Source organism: Hypoxylon fragiforme, assembly GCF_022984875.1.
Source record: "Hypoxylon fragiforme strain CBS 206.31 chromosome Unknown GGS25scaffold_5, whole genome shotgun sequence".
NCBI lineage: Eukaryota > Fungi > Ascomycota > Sordariomycetes > Xylariales > Hypoxylaceae > Hypoxylon > Hypoxylon fragiforme.
Window position 1 is genome coordinate 2,203,165 of NW_026054760.1, and position 14,553 is coordinate 2,217,717.

Consider the following 14,553-nt stretch of genomic DNA (forward strand, 5'->3'; position numbering starts at 1 on the left):
CTACAGTACATAACATAATACGCTAGCAAGAAACCAGGATTAGCTAGCTGCTTGGGAGAATAAATGACATAACCATTGACGGCGGAATTATACCACTACTACATAGTTACATGTACATGTAGTTAAGCTCTAGAAATATGTATTGTGCCGCTGCTGCATTCATAGCTTTCATGTTATTATCCGACGATTTACTGTATGCCGAATATTCCCCTAATTAATTCCAAGTATATATATACTATGCAGGTCATTCCATATGGAAATAAATACGAGTACCTAGTAGTGTAGTTACATAGTAATATCTTGCGAAAAGGAAATCTGTCATCTCTACATAATCTTCTTTTTATGTTGGACATGTAATACATGGATATTTCTATAATGATAGCATTGAGAGTTAGTGCATGCATATTCAGATCTTCCCCTCAACGTACACAGGTGCAATACAAGCACAGTGTCGTCAGGTGGCTGTAATAGGTAAATAACGGTCTAATAAGGCACGGGCCTTGATTCCCTGGTAATCTGCCTCCCGTGGATCGCATCGAACTTTTATCAGCCAATCATGATGGCCAAGGTTAGCCCTGCCGACTTATTTTTAGGTGTGCGCTAGATAACATAGGAACACTCCGAGCCAGCCCGCTGCCCGACTTCTCCAAATTTTGAGTCCAAAACTCCAACTTGAGATTAACTATTTTACACCTATTTCAATATGGATAAATGCCCTCGATTGTGTCATCAATCAGGAACTCCCACTTTTCAACTACTTTAATGCTAACCTTGTCAGCCAATCTCACACCTTCATTCCATGGGCGTTACCTAGCCAGTCTCCATAACCAAGAAACCCACCATCACCTACATCAGCACTTACATGCATACCTAGGTTAGAGGCTTAGCAGCTATCTGGTACGCAGGCATGTCGGTACCATACATACTTCACACACTCATACCTACTGTCACTTAAATATCAGTCCGCACCCGCCCCGTGCTGGAACCCGCAAGAGTCTCGGATATCTTCCGGAGCCGCGCGGCGCTGGTCTCGTAGCAACCCGGCACACCTGTCTCCGAAAAAGGGCAGCCGTCCTTAATGATCCTGGCCAAGCCCTTGGCGCAGAGCAGGACGTTTGGCATACCGTGGCCATTGAACCCGGCGCACGAGTATAAGCCCGGTTTCGAGGGCACAGGGCCGATGTGCGGCGCATCGTCCGCTGAATACTGTATTCTTCATGAGTACTTAGGTAGGTGGGGCAGGTGGGCAAGTATAAGAATGCTCACGCCCATGATGCCCGTCCATACGCTGTCTACCTTGACGGGAGTCTCCTCCCACCCTTCAAACGTCCTTGCGGCCCAGCCCTCGAAATACGGCACCGCAGGCTCGATGAGCGTTGAGTCGTCGAAATTCCTGTACCACAGTTCCCGCTTAGTATAGAACGTACTCCTCGCGCCTCCTACCATTATGCTCTTGTCTGGGCGCAAGCCATAGTACGATTCGATCTTATCAGGACTCTCCGACTCCAATCCGCAAGAGCCTAGCGGTATCTCCCACGCCGGTGGCTGCGGAGGAGAAGATGGCACGATTCTGCAAACGGTGCCGCGAGCGCCGTAGATGGCGTCGTCGTATTCGCTAAGCAAGCCGCTGATGTATGCATTATTTGCAAAGATAACTCGTCTAGCTTTTGTGATGCCTCGCGGTGTCGAAAGTGTCCATAATTCCTCGCTATCAGCCGTCTCGGATACCTCCAGCACCGATGTATGAGTTTGCAAATTAACGCCTTGCTTTACAGCACTGGCTAGCAGGTTCATGACCAGTTTATACGGCCACAGCGTGTGAGCCGGATACGTGAAAGCAACTTTAGCATCTTTTATACCCGTGACCTTTTCAGCTTCTTCTGGGCCATGGTAAGTAACATCCTTCAGAGTAGGGCAATCTAGTTGCGACATCGTGTCCCATAGCTTCATGGCCTTAGAAGCTTCAGCCGCGTCGACGAACATGTCAGCCGTGGTCACCTGCCGAAGATCACAATCGATGTTTTCTTCATTGACAAGCTCGACGACAGCCTTGGCGTTGGCGACCTCGAAGAGCCCAGCTTCGTTCGCCGTCTCAAGGCCTTGAGCTTGCATCCTGGATGCTACGCCGACGAAGAGGTCAGGTCTTAAGTGTCCGCCTGCGTAGACGGTTAGTCCTACGACACAATGGCATACTAACTGAAGTGGTAGAGTAATATCAATCATAACTTACCATTCCGCCCCGTGGCCCCTGAACAAGCCTCCCTAGCTTCTAAAATAGTAATGCTCAGCTTCGACGGGTTGTCTTTGAGCAGATAGTACGCCAGCGCCGCACCCGCGAAACCAGCCCCGATGATGACGATGTCCTGTTTCTCGGGTATTTCTGGTGTGCTACGGTGAGAGTCGAGCTCATGGAGCTCTGTCCGCCAGTACGGGACTGTTGCGTTGGGAACGGGAAAGGGGCTGGCCATTTTAGTTATCGTTGGAAATAGATATCGTAGAATCAATAGAAGCTAGGTGTATAGACTGACGTTGGAGGCACTGAGATAAGATCTCTATAGCCCATCCCTACCTATATATGTACTCAAGTAGGCATACTAGTACACACTACAACACCCAATAAACATAAATCAATGGCACGATGTTATTCAGCCCGGATGAGTCACTGCAAACGAGCCGTCGTAATCAATGTGCGATGCAACGGGGATATACCATATCGAGCAGCAGCCAGCAAAAGCACAAAATAGCTAGAACCGTTATATTTCGATGCCAACAAAAAACCCCTAAATTTACTAGGTTAGCTCTCACTCGTCTCTCCAAGCGAAGTTGCGGCATGGCAAGCCTACATCCATCCATCCATCCATACATGCATGCATACATATATGCAGCATATTCCTTTCCGTCACGAAATCCGTTCACCTGTCAGCCTGCCTAACCCAGCAGTACGTACCTAGATGCTACCTAATAGCATCACTTCCCCCTATACTGTACATATTTCCCCATGATACCTATGCGGCCCGCCCATTCGCCAGCCCTATGCAGTCCCCTATTTGTACCCCCTTTGCCTCCCCAAATCTGTAAGCGCACGTAGGTAGTGCGTATTGTATATGACTTGTAGTAGGTGCTATGAGTGACGCGGCTCAAACGAGGCCCACGTAAGGCTTCATTTGCTTAGACAGGTTACCTATACTACCTAATTGTCACCTATCTGCCTAGGCACCTAGACATCATACTATGCAGAAAATTCATTATATCAACGTACATAGTTGCAAGAGCTTCGACGTAGGTATAGCACTTCGGCAGGTACCTAGGTGTGTAGGTGTGTAGTCACAGAGTTAAGAATCGTAAAACAAAAGCTTCATGTCATGAAAATGTGGTTTATTTTCCGAAGAGCTTGAAATGGCATTTTGCCTGGGCCCCCCTTAATCCTTAAATGCCAATGCTATACACATCAAAAGTCCTGATTGGTATACCCGAACGCCAATACTCCGTCCATGCTCGCTCATTATGCTCTCGTCTCCCTTCCCTTCTTTCCTTTCCTTTCATTTTTCCTCTCAAAACTTCTGCCGCTTATTCGAAAAGCCGCCTCTCCCCGAGCCCTCACGAGACCTCTTGCGCTCCAATTCCTCCTTCATGATGCGTTCCGCCTCGCTCATCTTCTTTGGCTGCTCGAAGGCGGATGGCTTCTTCGAGCCTCCTGCAAGAGCGTTCTTCTTTGCGGCGGCAAATACGTTCTTGGTCTGAGGCTTGGCTGCCATCTTTAGCGATATGGGAGCTGCAGTGGCTGGTTTCTCGGTGGCGCTGGAGGCAGGCTGAGGCTGAGGTTGAGCTGTTGTTTGCTCAGATTCGTTCTTCGATGTGTCTTTTGGTGGCGATCTCGATGTCTCTGGGGTTGGCTTCTCCGGGGATGCGTTTGCCGCAGGCTGCGTCGTAGGTTTTACTCCAAAGGAAAGCTTAATTTTCTCTCCCTCCTGTCTCTTGAGCCCTTTGTCTTCCGTGTTGTCAACCTCCTCCTCGTTCTGTTCACCTGCCTCCCTCTTGGCGCGACGAATTTGTTCCTTAATCAACATCTGTTCCCGTTCCTCATCTCCTTTATCCTGTAACTCCTTCCTGCGTACCGCCTCCTTCCGTCGCAAGGCGTCTGGCGAATCATCGACCCATGCAATATGTATGCCCTTCTCGTTTTCATGAACCTTACAGATGCCCTCCCTTCCTAGGTATTTGGCGAACTCGGTCAGGGAATGCCATTTGGTGGCATTCATGTGGATATGCTCCTTGTTCCCGATGTAGTTTTGGTAAAAGTGGTTGATGTGCACAGCCTTCTCTCCGTGGGAGGTTCGTAGTTGCTGAAGGAAGTCTTTTACGAACTGGGTGCTGTACTCTTCGATGTATTTCTTGGGGTCCTCGCCGACGAGTAGCATTTTCCTCGTGTGGGACTCGCTTTGCGTGTGCATCTTAAATGCATTGGCGTCCCTACATTGCTTTTCACATATTTGGCAGTACCAGCGAAGCCGCTGCAACCCCTTCGACTTCAACTTGTTGTTTAGGTACTTGGTTGAGCCAACCTCTGCCTTGGGCATCTTGACTTGTTGGGCGCAATGCCAGTATTTCGAGAAAATGAACGTAGGGGTGGTCTCGGAATGGCGATGGACGAAGATTGATGATATTGTAAAGATTGGTAAGTTTAAGCAGACAGTGGAATTTCCGAGTTGAATTTCCAAATCATACTATGTAACTAGATAAGATAAATATGTGGCGGTGTGGCAGTGTGGCGGTGCTCTTGAAAACCAATGAATACATGAACATTGAATACATTGAATACATTGAATACATTGAATACATTGATACATACATGTATTCAAAGAGACAAAATCATTGATTGAAGATACAATTTGTACCTTATTTCTTTGCAAAAAGCCGAATGAACTTTTACGTGTATTTTGATCTACCTACCTAGGTAGGTAGTCATCCATTCTAACATCATCTACTCAACCTTCCAACCCCTTTTCGTTCAAGTCTTCAAGCCATACTCATAAACATATACAGTTCCAAGATTATTTATCTTCCAAGGCCCCATTATACCACACCCTCATACCACCTTTAAATACACAGGTTGGTACCTACAAAGAACCGTTGTGGCTCCAGTATTGCTGCATGGTTTTCCCATAGCACAATAGACGAGTATGCATTAGGTCATGTTCAATAACATCTCATTGTTACTAATCAAGAAATGTAAAGAGGTTCGTATGTAATATGTTCATAGCCCTCGATGCTTCTCTTGCGTCTATCACGCAAGATATATTTATCTCACTCGCACCTAATATCATATAGTTAGCAAGGAACTTCTAATAAGCCACGGTGAATTGAAAGGCCTGGTATCACTTACCTTGTGAGATCATCTCAATGTTGACGTTATGCTCTCCTAGTGTTGAAAACATGCGGCCAGCAATGCCGATCATGTTCTTCATCTCAGCACCCACCAAGCTCAATATTGCCATGTCCAATAATATGCTAACATCTCCACATTCCTCCAATTCTGCCTTGGCCTTCTCAAAATGGCGGACCGACGGGGCAGTTGAGTGAATGGCCATAGACACGTGGACTTCGCTCGTAGAGATCAGATCAACAGATATCCTGTGACTGTTGAGAATGGAAAACACCTTGGCAAAAAACCCATGCGATATCGACCGCTTGTTAGAATGTACGTTGATGACTGAGATATTGTTCTTGATTGTCACCGCCGTAGGTCTCTTGGGATGTTTTCGTAACGAGGCATCTGAAGGTCGCGACCTCTTGATCTGCTGCGCAGGGGACTGCACCGGATCTGGAACCACCACGGTGCCGTTGCCACGTGGATTCTTGACATTCTTAATACGGATTGGGATGGGCGGGTCAGCCTTGATCACCTGATCCATAGTCAGATGATGGATAACCTCGGAGCCGTAGAATGTGAGTTCGGCTGCTTCTGATGGTGTGATCGATGCTAGGAGCCTGGCCGTGGGCACTTTGGTGGGGTCTGCTGTGAATATACCATCCACCTCTTTCCATATCTGCAATTCCTGTGCCTTGATTCCAACCGCTACCAATGCTGCGCATAGATCGGTGTACCCTCGCCCAATGTCTCCATCCATCAAGCTGCCAGGAACATTGCCGAAGAAGCCAGTGATAACTGGAACCCTGTCGTTGCAAGCTTCTAGCCTTTTTCGAAAGATGGATGCTGCATCCTTATAAAAGGCTAGGCTTAACCGATCGGAGCTGTCGTAATGCATCACATCAGACAGATCGACATATTCTGCATCAACGTGCTAGAATTGCTCATTAGTATGCATGCCGAGAAAGTTACGACCCATGATTTCAACCAACCCGGTCTTTTAGCAGATATGTCATGAATCTGCAACTTAGCTTTTCTCCAAAGCTCACTACCCTATCCTTAGATCTCGCATTGACCTCCAAATTGAAGCGCTTAGCTGCAATGATGTAGTCTATTAACTCCTGACAGTCTGCCTCAATACCTGCCGTAAGTTCCTTTTGCAAATTGGGGCATTTCACAAAAGTATGTGCTGCCTGGGTATGTTCCTCGCAGACATCCCAAATGATAAGCTTGGCTGCTTCGACGAGTTCATTCTGGGTGATCTCATTACTTGTTGCTGCCGATATAGCACGCAACTGTTTGTAGACCTCCAATAGGCTATATGAATGTGTTGTGTTAGACGGATTAGACCTGCGGTGGGTATAAAACAACTTGGTGACTCACCGACTAGTAGTGCCAGTTGCTTTCTTGCCAGAACTCCTAGCAGAGCAGACAACAGCAATCTTATTCGAGCTCAAGTTGGCTCTTATAACAGAAAGTTAGTATGATGTATCGATCAGCATGTTTGGGTAACTCAATGGCATATTCATACCGAACAATGTCTTCGGCAATCTATATTCAAGTTGGTAAAGACAAGGTTAGTTAAGGTGAAAATGGGTAAGTCATGAATGAATGGGTTGATGTTTAACAAACATTATCTGGGAATTTGCCAACACTTGTGCCTCCGAATTTTTGAACTATCCAACCTTCACTGCTGGTGTTACCATGAAGTATGGCATCCATGACAGGGAGCAAACTCAGGGCCTCGTCTGTAGTCTGTACTATGTTATATGTATGCTGTATGTAGGTATAGCTTAAAAAGTGAGACGTCACAAAAGCCGAAAAGAGCTGTGTCGATAGTGGGGCAGCTTTGAATTATTGATTTTTATTGTCGAGGGGTCTTTTACTTTTTTTATTCTAATCTTATGAAGAAGAGAATCGGCATTGAAGAGGCTGAAAGACGAGATATTCAATTTTGATTAAAAGAAGTGAGAATTCAAGGTGACCAGGATTCAAACTATGAACTAATTAATTCTTGAGTCAAAAAAATGGAACTGGCTTTTTCGACATGAACTTGAAAGTGCCCCGAATCGGAGGTGCCACAGCTGTAGTTTACTTCGTACACAGCAGACAGCAGGCACGGTAGAAGAAGAAAAAAAAAAGATTTAATGGACCCATCCGTATTTGGGTCCAACCCTGGCCCTGGATCGTTCGTTGCAAGCAGCGACGCACCGGCTAAGTACAGCTTGACCACCCGTTATAGCGGGGCAATAAAGGCGGGGCATCCAAGACCCCTTTAAATGTTTACAAACTTTACATACCTCTATGTAGTATGTACTATGTAGGCTATTATAATGTACCTACTGTAACCTAGTAGCACGCACTCTTGAGGTTCATTTAAACATAGCACGGTGCGCATAATAGGTATGTACATATATATGGAAGGTTATATGACAGCTAATGTCAACAAGTAGTGTACCTACCTACCTACCTTCAAGTAGGCACCAGTATGTATGTAACCTCCAACATCAGCTGGCTGCTTAGGACCTGGGTACTAGGTAGGTACCTATGGGTATCACAAACCACAACTATCCCCCCCCCCCTCTCCAACTGTCCTATAACCAGGAGTAATAAGCGGATATCCACAGTGCCGCCCCTTATACACCTCCTGATCATCTACGTAAAAATCTCATGGAGCATAAAACCCTAGCCCACCTTCGCCAGATCCGACCGCCAGGCGTTCCTTTTCCGTGCCTCATATGAAATGTAACCCCTTTGTCTCCCTTTTCAGTGAGTGTGATGGATTACCACTCTTAGCCCATTCTAACCGGGTACAAATCCCCCAGGTTAGATCTCCCTCCGAAATCCTCTGAACGTGCTGCCAGTCGTGTATCGTATTCGTCATACCATCGTGTACGTAGGCCATGCCGTAGGCCAGATGGTTAAATCACCCGTCACCAACGCCAATTATTAAAATAGGTATATAAACAACCCGAATCTGGGACTTGACCAGAATGGCCCGCGCAATTGGGGGTGCAGAGCACAGTAGGCCGATATGTGCGAGCTACCGCCTATAGAAGGGGAGCCTCTATGCCTGAGGTTGCAATTGCTCTTCGGGGGTATGTTGAAAATCGTATTTGTCCACGGGGAAGTCTTCTTCAGGAGTTCGAATCCCGATTCCACTATCATCGTGGCTCTGTGACGGTTGTAAGAGGTCGTCTTGTCCATTAGCTTCGGCCTGTGAAGGAAACGGGGCGCGATCCGGTTGAGGCTGTGGAATGCGGGAAATGTCGAGGTCCTCACTACCACTGCTGAGGCGTGAACGTTGCTGACTTGTCTCGCCGTTGGTACCCGGAAGTTGTGGGACATTGGGGACATTCGTTGTGGGAGGGGACAGATTCTTGGTCTTCATGAAACCGCCGTATTCCGCTAGGAACGCGATCATCTCATCGATCCAGCATTTCGTCACCCACCACGAGCCAAAACTTTTTCCTTGACCAACGGTAATATCCCGCATTACCTCGTTCCCAACTCGGTGTACGCAATCGACGATTTCGGCCGGTGAAGCATATGGAAAACGAGTTGGTATTGATCGTAGGAAATTAGTCCATCGGTCGAGTACAGGAGCTTGGTCATCCGTAGAATCTGAAGCTTGTGTATCTCGGCCACCGCGTGCCACCTCTCCATATAGCGTCATACTCTCGATCTCCCATGGAACCCTGACTGGGTTGATCAAATCTCGAATTTCGCCTAGTAGAATGTCGACTACGTCATCCATGCCTCGGAGAGGCACACACTCAGCAACCTTGCGGATTCTAACTATTGTCAGCCAGTCGATATACATGGTGTCTCGATTCTCAGCGTTGGAGAGCATATTGGCAGCGGCGTGCGCCGTGAGATTCACTCGTAGAAGACGATCAAGTAAAGCCGCGAAAACGGCAGCTGAAGCTTCCTTGGCTTGGACAACGTGTTCTGGTTCTCCCCCGAAATGCTCTCGAACACAGGGGACCATGTGCTCTGCGATGTTGCGCAGGGCATCCAGTACAGCAGCTGGAACCACTTGCAAAGCAAGAACAGAGAGAATTCGCATCAGAGTTTGGTAAAGAGCGAATTCGCACTCCTGTATCCATGGTGCAATACTCGGGTGGCGGAAGAGTTTAAGCACGGGTGCGGTAAGGGTGCCGGTAAAAGACCTGTACTGGAAATAGAACGTCTGCTCCTTGACAAAACGTATAGCCTCAATTATGACGTTGCAGTAAGCTTGGTAGCAGGCTACGAGAGATGCTGCTGAATCCGGGTCGGTTTTCTTTGGCAAGAACGGTTTAATGTCAGGGAGGACAACGGTTGGAGGCGATCGTGTCGGCTCTTCAGCTTCCTCTAAGAAATCCAAGCGTAGCAAGGTTTTAGCATTAGAGGAATGTAACTCCTTCAAACTGGGCACATCAGGTTGATGGTACACAGCATGGTTTCCAGCCAAACGTGAGCCCACGTGGGTATTGGCTTGTTGTACAAGCACAGGCGATTGCGCGGTGGAGCCTTGGGGATTCAATGCAGGCGATTGAGATGGTCCAGCACTGCTAAGAGCTCAGTACAAGGAAGGTAAGTGGGACGGTGGTGGATAAGACTTACCTGAAGCTTTGAGCGAAAGGGGTAGGGTCAGCGAGAGGAAGAGCTGGTTGGATGGAGGGTTCCCTCAGCTCTGGTTGGTCATCGATCATGGCGAAGTTAACGTAATGGTACTTGGACTCTCCGCGAACTCCAAGCCGCCGTGTCTTTAGCCCAGGATAAAGGACTCGAACTAGCTTTCCAAAGCTGGCTGGGTTAAGGACCGTTATTCTCTCAGTTGCACAGCGCGTTGCGTAGTTGGTATAAACTCGACCTCGAGGTACGGAGGTTCGACCTCTGGTACAGACTTGATTAATCCTACCTAAAGTTAGAGATGCTCTGCCAAAACTTATAAACGAATACGCCGGTGTAGCTTACCATAACATGGCGAAGATCTGTCTGGCGCGCTCCGAATTGGGGCCACGCTCATTGCCATGCAACTCCTTTGCAACGTCTTTTAATGTACGGTGCTGATTAGACTGAAATAACTGGCGCATCTCGAGTTCGTTATTTGCACTGGTGCGACTAGAACCATTCTTTGAACGGGCTTGAGGCACAACCGATTCCATCTCCTCCCCATCCTCACGATCCATCATCTGACTATCGGCATCAGTAAAGCTACCGTTTGCACCAAAATTCTCGACTGCTACAGCGTGGTGCAAGTTTGGGTGCTGATGAAATGGTATGGTAGTGGACCCAACGGCAGGATGCATATTTGGACCCATCGAGAAGGGCTGCGCGACCTGCATTTGAGATGCAGGACGAAGCATCATATCTTCGGCCGGCATTGGTTGAGGCGCGGATGACATATTCTTAGATGCCCCATGCTCAGTCGCGGTCCATTGGTCCTGAAAGGAACCATGGTGTGGTATGAGGGATTGTTGGTCGATGTTAGGCTGAGTGGCTATACTATGAATGGAAGCAGTAGAAGCCCTAGACTGGGTTCTTTGTGGTGGATGTTGTTGCGACATTGCGCCGCCGTCCATGGGGTGAGAATCTACAAGACAATTAGAGAAAAGGTCAATGTAAACACGAAATAATTTGCCATATCAAGTTGAAGATCGGACGAGGTATGAGACTATGTAGGTTCGTATAGATTCGAGGAGGGCACATACTACTCATTTCCATATTTCTGGGTTGTTTACCCAGCAGCGGTAGGATGCGACCACGATAGGTAAACACAGCGGAGACCGCAAAGACGAATAAAGGGGAAAACAGAATAATATGACGCGCAAAATAATAACGAATGAAAGAATATGGATTAGAGATGCAATAAGAACCCTACTTAGTATTAGTATATGCAGGAAAGGGTTTGGTAGTCTTGATGCTGCATCGGTTTAAGCTGAGGTGAGGGTTCTGCTAGATGAAAAACAGAAAATGGCGGAGACGAGGGTTGTTCCAAACAACAGAAAACTCTCGTCGGGGCAACGGGCCTTGTCAATGGGTACTAAGTAGGAACTTTTCTTAGCGGGAATTAAACGAAAGCTTGCGGGACGTGATTCAATGCTAGTTAGTAAAAAAATAAAAAAAAAAGGTACCTAGGTACGTATCTAATGTAAATACGTACATGCACCATGTACACTGCACACCTAGTACTAGGTACTAGGTAGGTAGGCATGCACGTGCAAAACTCGCGTGGCTGGATTCAATGTGCTTTCGCGTTGTACGGCACTTAGGCTGCACTTACCTCAAGCGAGTCTAAGCCTTCAATGTTGGGTACATATCAAGGTGGCTGGTTTCAAGCTTTCACCGTTCCAATTTATCAACCTTGACTGTGTTGACTCTTACGTAGTAGGCAAATTGTTGTTCTAGACTTGAAGAATTCAGAACTTCAGACCGCTAAATACCAATCCGAATTACGAGAGAAGCACAGTGCGGTGATGGCCAGCGCAGAGTATCTTAGTACCCAGTATAGATACTATGTATTTAAACGATGTCTTTACTGTTTACGCACAGTACCTAGTACTATGTAAAGACTCAAGCTCTGTACTTTGGTAATTCTATCTAACTAACCTAGTTAATTCATTCCATTCATTCAATGTCCATATTATTGATTCAAAGTTTAATCTTGACGAAATATCTATCTTCTCTTCTCATACATATGAAAAGCTGACCATAACAACAATAACAATAACAACAAGCATTTTTGGCATGTACAGTACATGTAGTTATTTATCTCGAGGAATGGCAATTAAATTCAGATGTGGTGTCACTGGTGTGGCTGGTGTCGGTATGTAATGGTGTAACTAGAAGTATCTACGTACCCGAAGCCAGATGGATCTATCTTGTCCGTGCCATGATATCCGGATTGAATCATGGACGCTGGGGTGTTACAGACCTACGGGTAATGGGCTTTACATGTTCGTGGCTTACCTTCCGTCATCGTTCCTTTGGTACCCACACTGCACTTTATTAAGCTCCAGCTCATCATCTATCCATACGTAGGCAGCACAGCACAGCACAAGCAACTTTTCTCTCTCCCTTCCCACAATCTGGCAACTCTTAACACATAACTACATACTAAATAGAAATATTATTACTATTCGATAGTTCTTGTTCTCCTTCACCTTGACCTATCTACTCATAAAAGAGGAAATAAATCCGGTGCCTTTTGTTCGTCTGCTACTATATATATATAGAACGTTGAAGTAAGTAGCTTACATTTTATACCACTTTTATCCTTCCAGACTCATAACTGCCCAGCATACCAGACCAGAGATACCCGATACCCAGCTGTCCCAGCACCAGGTATCGTCGTATTGTCGTAAGTCCGGCTGACTCCGATCCACTATCCACTTCCCGTCCCCCTTGTTCCATTCCTACGTGTATCTACCATATTAAGCAAGGTGGCTTTTTACTAACCCTAAATACTACCACAGCTTGCTTGATATCAGCAGCTTCATTCCCCCGCCCCTGCGCAACCATCATTATCATCTATCCTGCCAACTTTTTTTTTTCAAGAAAAGAAGAAATCAATTTTTAAATTTTCTCTCTAACCTCATCAGCTTTCCGTATAAGAAATCGCAAAAATGTCCGCACAAGACCGTGTCCAACACTATGTTTCTCAGCTCGATCGCGAGGTAAGCTACACCGTAGTAGATCTACATTCCCAGCCTATCGGCCAATTCAGACCTCGGTCGAGTATGTCGCATGCTTCGAAAGACTGACGAGATATATCCAGCTATCCAAGTATCCTGCCCTCAACAACCTCGAGAAGCAGACTGCTGTCCCCAAGGTTTATGCCGTCATTGGCGTAGCTACGCTCTACTTATTTTTTATCATCTTTAACCTGGGTGGCCAGCTCTTGACCAACTTTGCTGGCTTCGTGGTCCCTGGATATTATTCTCTCGTCGCCTTGTTTAGTACTACAAAGGCAGATGATACTCAATGGTTGACAGTATGTTATACCATCAGCTTCCACTGATCATCTTCACCCGCTAATGTAGTTCTAGTACTGGGTTGTTTTCGCCTTTTTCTCGTAAGTGGAGAGCACGTAGCTCTGCCCCGTGGTTTCACATGACTAACCTGTTTCACAGCGTCCTTGAAAGTGCCGTCAGTGTTGTTTACTGGTTCCCCTTCTACTACACTTTCAAGTTTGTCTTCTTGCTATGGCTATCGCTGCCCATGTTCAGGTTTGTGGTTAATATTATTCCATACATTATATCACACAACTAACAATATTCAGCGGTGCTCAACTTATCTTCCGATCTTTCATGCAGCCCATGCTCGGACGCTACTTTTCCGAGTCTGGCTCAACTGCTGCAAACCTCCGAGCGAAGGCCGACTCTTTCAGCAAAGACCAGTAAATCAAGCTGTGTAGTCGGATCACACCCGTGGACATGGAGAAAGAAGCAGAGCTACCCGCACATTTTCTAGTAGGCAAGCAAATGTTTTAATCGGCCGAGTTCAGTCGAAGGTACTACAAAACTTGTCAGCAACAGAGTATACTGGGTATTGAGGGTCTTGATGAAGAATGAAGTGCTATGGGGGTGAAGTGGTTTTTCTTTGGGAAAGGACATGTTCAGTATCGTGTTGAAATGTGCTACCTAGCTCCTGTTTCCTCAGAAATTGTTTCCTTAGGCGATTATAGAATTTACTCAATTGGTGCGTAACTACCTATAGAAGGGGTTTATGAATCATGTTGGTGTTGTAATGATTCGTAACCGATCTTTTGGCTTATTCACAATCATTTTCAACCCCTGTCTTAGATACGAATACGTGGAGCATTGTGCTAAAGAAGCTAAAGACGTGGTAGGTAGTGCCTGGTAGATCTTGAAGTTGTTGTAGCTCAAATCGGATGCCTGACAATTATAGCATCCTTTCTTGGGAGACTTCTTTGTTTATACTTGCCATATATGAGTAAGGGTTCATTCATTGACGTGTCACCAATTGAATGTTTGCTTTGTCCAGGTTAAACCACTGGTTATTATTGGATACATTAGAACATCTTACGGACTGATGCTCGAGTTTAAATCCTACCTATCTACCCTAGGTATGTAGATACGGATATAATCCCGCGCATGGTGCGAAAGGGTTGATTGAAAATCTAGAGCTGCGGAATCCATATTAGCTATTTATGTATCTCATTATGCTAGGTTACA

The 14,553-nt window shown here is 46.4% G+C and overlaps 5 protein-coding genes across 5 annotated transcripts; 1 reads left to right on the forward strand and 4 right to left on the reverse strand.

Moving 5' to 3' along the window:
* Positions 1–661: 661 nt before the first annotated feature.
* On the reverse strand, positions 662–2,468 carry GGS25DRAFT_531689 (FAD dependent oxidoreductase; the record flags this gene model as incomplete). The annotated part of the gene is made up of 3 exons (XM_049265514.1): positions 662–1,206; positions 1,267–2,156; positions 2,231–2,468. The coding sequence occupies 3 exons, from the start codon at positions 2,466–2,468 to the stop codon at positions 952–954; spliced, it is 1,383 nt and encodes a 460-aa protein (XP_049116791.1). The 3' UTR covers positions 662–951.
* Positions 2,469–3,358: 890 nt separating this feature from the next.
* Positions 3,359–4,686, reverse strand: GGS25DRAFT_491110 (domain of Kin17 curved DNA-binding protein-domain-containing protein). The gene has a single exon (XM_049261058.1). The coding sequence runs from the start codon at positions 4,575–4,577 to the stop codon at positions 3,552–3,554; it is 1,026 nt and encodes a 341-aa protein (XP_049116792.1). The 5' UTR covers positions 4,578–4,686; the 3' UTR covers positions 3,359–3,551.
* A 530-nt stretch (positions 4,687–5,216) lies between these two features.
* GGS25DRAFT_514363 (aspartate kinase) lies at positions 5,217–7,090 on the reverse strand (the record flags this gene model as incomplete). The annotated part of the gene is made up of 5 exons (XM_049262984.1): positions 5,217–5,314; positions 5,384–6,302; positions 6,361–6,685; positions 6,752–6,830; positions 6,997–7,090. 5 exons carry the CDS (start codon positions 7,088–7,090, stop codon positions 5,217–5,219), a joined length of 1,515 nt encoding a protein of 504 aa, XP_049116793.1.
* Positions 7,091–8,246: 1,156 nt separating this feature from the next.
* Positions 8,247–11,184, reverse strand: GGS25DRAFT_285998 (RFX DNA-binding domain-containing protein). The gene is made up of 4 exons (XM_049257514.1): positions 11,068–11,184; positions 10,331–10,949; positions 9,977–10,270; positions 8,247–9,921 (listed from the first exon to the last, which is right to left on the reverse strand). Exons 1-4 carry the CDS (start codon positions 11,078–11,080, stop codon positions 8,436–8,438), a joined length of 2,412 nt encoding a protein of 803 aa, XP_049116794.1. The 5' UTR covers positions 11,081–11,184; the 3' UTR covers positions 8,247–8,435.
* A 1,797-nt stretch (positions 11,185–12,981) lies between these two features.
* GGS25DRAFT_521824 (TB2/DP1, HVA22 family-domain-containing protein) lies at positions 12,982–13,758 on the forward strand (the record flags this gene model as incomplete). Its single annotated transcript, XM_049264118.1, has 5 exons — positions 12,982–13,032; positions 13,134–13,349; positions 13,405–13,430; positions 13,489–13,578; positions 13,638–13,758. The coding sequence occupies 5 exons, from the start codon at positions 12,982–12,984 to the stop codon at positions 13,756–13,758; spliced, it is 504 nt and encodes a 167-aa protein (XP_049116795.1).
* Positions 13,759–14,553: the final 795 nt, after the last annotated feature.

What these genes read in the sequence shown, in the direction of transcription:
- GGS25DRAFT_285998 (XM_049257514.1), bottom strand. An exon ending in CAGATCTTCGCCATGTTATG is followed by an intron (nt 10,271 to 10,330) that starts GTAAGCTACACC and finishes AACTTTAGGTAG; the next exon opens with GATTAATCAAGTCTGTACCA. An exon ending in CCTTTCGCTCAAAGCTTCAG is followed by an intron (nt 9,922 to 9,976) that starts GTAAGTCTTATC and finishes AGCTCTTAGCAG; the next exon opens with TGCTGGACCATCTCAATCGC.
- GGS25DRAFT_491110 (XM_049261058.1), bottom strand. Translation starts at nt 4,577, where the DNA reads ATGCCCAAGGCAGAGGTTGGCTCAACCAAGTACCTAAACAACAAGTTG.